Source organism: Tasmannia lanceolata, unplaced genomic scaffold (genome assembly GCF_043159265.1).
Source record: "Tasmannia lanceolata isolate RefF3 unplaced genomic scaffold, GAP_Taslan_0.1 ptg000024l, whole genome shotgun sequence".
Taxonomy (NCBI): Eukaryota; Viridiplantae; Streptophyta; class Magnoliopsida; order Canellales; family Winteraceae; genus Tasmannia; species Tasmannia lanceolata.
In genome coordinates this window covers 6,443,623-6,447,733 of record NW_027518701.1, presented here as the reverse complement: position 1 = coordinate 6,447,733, position 4,111 = coordinate 6,443,623, and the positions used below count along the sequence as shown (strand labels likewise).

The following is a 4,111-nucleotide window of genomic DNA, read 5'->3' as shown; positions in this document are numbered from 1 at the left end:
TTCTCAAGAAAAAAATTCCATCATAATTTTTTTCTTGCAATCCAATCATATCATTTCAGATTGGAACTTGCTACTCTAAAAAACATTGGAGGTTGCTACTATGAAAAGGCATTGCAGAATGTTTTTAACTTCTCTCTATATCCTTTTTCTTCCGTCCATTTTCTAGCCTCTCATCAGTTGCACGTGCAAGGCATGTGCACTTTTACTAGTTAAGAAAAATAACCACATGCACAAGCAGCTAGAGCACCAAAAGTACAAGAGAATCAGACATAAAGTCTATATAAGGAAAAACATATATAGAAAATGAATAAAAAATGAATCAAATTACAAGAGCAGAAAACCATAGTTAATTCAGATCCTAGATCATAATCATAAAAATCTAACAAAAGTCTTGTAAAAACTATATAGAATTTAAAAATAGTGCCTACTATCAAATGCAATGCGAACTTTTTCATTGAAAGATGTTTCTTAATATTGTTATCCTCCAAGCATAAATTCAAAATTTCGCTCCAAATTACAGGGTCTGGGTGAATGAAATAGATGCAACTCCTCCAATACCCAAGAATTCATATTAATATCATACTTAGAACACACTTAAACAAAGTCTTGAAACAAAATAAAGAGAACAAAAATATAAGAAAAATCTCTCTCTCTCTCTACCATGAATCCGATGTAACCCAAGTGTCTGTAATACGGAGTGATGGTCTATTCATTGGAAGACAACGCTCGATACTGCCATTGCCTAAGTGACAAAACATGATTTCACTCCCGTCTACATTGTTCTTATGAATAAAATAGATGCAACTCCTCCAACACCCTAGAAATTTGGTAGTAGATGAGAATGATCTCCAGAACAATGGATCTTCATCAAACGAGCTTTTTATCTCAACCCATTGGGGAACACTTGCATCTAGTTTGAATAGTCCATATCGAAGATATTGAAAACCATTATCCCAAGTCCTTCCGACTGTGAATAACTCCCCACAAGATTCAACCAAATTAGCTTGCCCATTGTAAATATCTTCTCTTGGTACAATGGCATTACAGACTTTAAGAGGGGGGCCGAATGCACAAGTTATAAGTTCTTGCTTCACATTAACAGCATACAATAATCCATTACAAAATGCAATATCCTTGTAAAATCGTGATCCCCATGTGATTCCGTTCCACTCTTCAAAGGCTGTCCATTTCTTATCTCCCAATCTACAAAAGACTAATACCTGCTCTGTAATGGCCACAACTACACAATTTTCAGAAATGGCTGTGTGATCAGAAGTAGGGGCTGATGATAGAATAGCCTTGCTAATGTAGCTTCCAGTGTTGCTTGACTGGTGGCGAGGGCGGGATGGAAGTTGAATTTGTTCCCTTGAAAACATATTTAAGAGATAGTTCCTGCCATTAACTTCACTCATGATCATCCAGCCCTTGTAAGAACCACGACATTGGGTTGCACGAATCTCTGGCAGATTTAGCTTGTAAATTCTATCCTCAGAGGGACTGTAGAAAGCTCTAATCTCACTCTTTGAACACTTGGAAAGCATTATCCATGGTAATTGAGGCACCGGAGGATAACGCTTCTCTGTAGCTACCGATCTCCATGAGACACAAACGGCACCAAACCGAATGTAATCGGATAGGATTAGCTGCTTTAAGATGAGTTCCATGATTTCTTTGGGAAGTTGAGACCACTTACTATCTTCTCTACCGGTGGGCTCTTCTCCTTTGATTTGTGAACATTTAACTCGTTTTCTACTGATGAATCTCCCCTAGAATATACAGACCCCGAAGACTATTTCAGAGAAAGAAAGAAAGAAAAATCTAGAAAGGTAACAGAAAAATAGAGAAAATAAAATTCTTGATACTTACGAGATCAGCCCCTAAGCTTCTTGGTGTAGGCTCTTGTTTTCTTTTCGGGAATTTTTGCTTCATTTTCTTTCTCATATAATAGGGCTGATTAAGCATCCCCGAACTCAACAGATATATAAATAATCTATGGTAAATCACCAACAATGAAACTCAAATCCTAGATTAACAAATCAAGATTAATTGTAGAAGGAAAATTTTGATATTTCCTCTTCTCTTTCACATCGATTAGGGAAATCCAAAAAATTATACTAATAGTTGAGCAAAAGTGAATGAAGAGAAAATGGAAAGAATTGAGATAGAGGATACCATAGTCAATTCTTTTCCATTTTTCTTTAACATTCTCTTTCACATCGATTAGGGTATTCCAAAAATCTCTATGAAGAGATGTAGAAAGGGAAGTCAAGGAAGTGAAAAAAAAGAAGGGAGAGTAAAGGCATACCATAATCAATTCTTCTGTTGCTTCTATTCCCAACGTCAATCTTCCCTTCTTTCAGTTTTCATTCCCCTCTCTTTTACGCAGAATAGACCTTAGTCACCATAGGATTTCAAATCAAGATACATGAAAACCCTTTTGAAATGATGGAATATGCCACTGATAACAGAGAGTACATGTTTTGGTAATTGTCACGAACCACCTCGTCTTACATGTTTTAATGAGATGTCAGAGCTTTTTTGGAAATTGTATAAACCGCCTCGACTTTTATGTTTTAACCAGCTGTATTAGCGTTTTTTTGGAAATTGCATTATCGCATTGTCTGATATGCTTAACCACCTATCTGAGCTTTTTTGACAGTTGTATAAATCACCTTGTTTTATATGTTTTAACCAGCTGTAAGAGTTTTTTTTGGAACCTGTAAAATCGCCTCGTCTTATAAGTTTTAATTAGCTGTCGTAGCTATTTTTTGAAATTGTATAAATTGTGGGCGGTGATAAATTGACCCCTGAGAGGAGAAATCGAGCCATTTAGCATTTTACGTTAGGGCGCTTATAAAGTCACCCCCTACCACACCCTATTCTCCCCCTTTTATTGTCAATTTGTCAAAAAACGTACAAACATTGACAACTCTCTCTCTCTCTCTCTCTATGCCCAACAACTAAATGTGAATATATTCAATTCGCAACCGTATTTTTTACTTATGATAGCCCCCTCTAGTCTAAAAGAGAAGAACTAAATACACTAGTGGGGGTTGTCCCAAGTAAAAATAGGGGAGAATATATTAGTTCCCTTTGGATATTTGAAAAGGTAGATTCACCCCCTTTTTTACTTGGGACACCCTCTCTAGAGTAAAAGAGAAGTCCTAAATATAGTAGAGCGGGCTGTCCCAAGTAAAAAAGGGGCAAATATATTACTTCCCTTTGGATCTTTGAAAAGGTAAACCCCGCTGTAGTTTTAAAAAATACGTGCATGTGGAGACCATATACTTGGGCCCACTTCGCACTCGAAATCCAAGCCATTCAATCTCAAATGATTTTCATTAATTGTTACATGTTCTTATATAAGTATTACAGATAAAGATTAGAAAAGATAAGACTTATCTTAACTTGCCTAATCTCATCATCTAAGGATAAGGATTATCTTAACTAAAGATAATCAATCTAAGAAACCTAATCTCATCCTTTAATAAGTCAACAGTCAGATATAATATGAAGACCTGGTAAACGGGTGGGTCTGGTCGGGTCAACCCGCGGGTCATGCGGGTGTGGGTCACGCGGGTTGCAGGTCAAAATGACCTGCATTCCTGCGGGCCAGGAAACACGTGACCCGTGCCCGATGCGGGTGGGTTGGGTCGACGCGCGGGTCACCCGCATGTTTTTCCAAAAATGAGTTTTTATTGGGCGGTGATAAATTCACCCCCTTCTATGTATGGATTCACCCCCTAATTTTCAAAATGGACGGTATAGCCTACACCATAGGATGATCCAAACCGACCATTTGATGGGCCACACATAAACAGTTCGTGCCCCAGAAAACTTTGCCATAGGATGATCTCAACCGTTCGATCTATAGAAGTTTCCATATTGTCGGTCCCTCTTTAGATTGGAGGGGTAGAATCATCCTATGCTAATGATTTTTTGGGCACAACAATATGGAGTGTATTCATGCATAGTAAATTAGTAGTGCCCATCCCATGAGCTACTGGAACTCTGGAAGCTGGGAGTCCTCAGAAAAGACAGAAAGTGAGTTGCTGTTGGATCAAAATTATCAAGGGTGGGATGATCAATACGTGTTTCTACGGCCCCAATC

At 37.8% G+C, this 4,111-nt stretch overlaps 1 protein-coding gene across 1 annotated transcript; it reads right to left on the bottom strand.

Annotated features, from left to right (window-relative positions):
• Positions 1-634: 634 nt before the first annotated feature.
• LOC143857363 (putative F-box protein At1g65740) lies at positions 635-2,537 on the bottom strand. Its single transcript, XM_077367793.1, has 3 exons — positions 2,306-2,537; positions 1,867-1,990; positions 635-1,766 (listed from the first exon to the last, which is right to left on the bottom strand). Exons 2-3 carry the CDS (start codon positions 1,960-1,962, stop codon positions 657-659), a joined length of 1,206 nt encoding a protein of 401 aa, XP_077223908.1. The 5' UTR covers positions 1,963-1,990; positions 2,306-2,537; the 3' UTR covers positions 635-656.
• Positions 2,538-4,111: the final 1,574 nt, after the last annotated feature.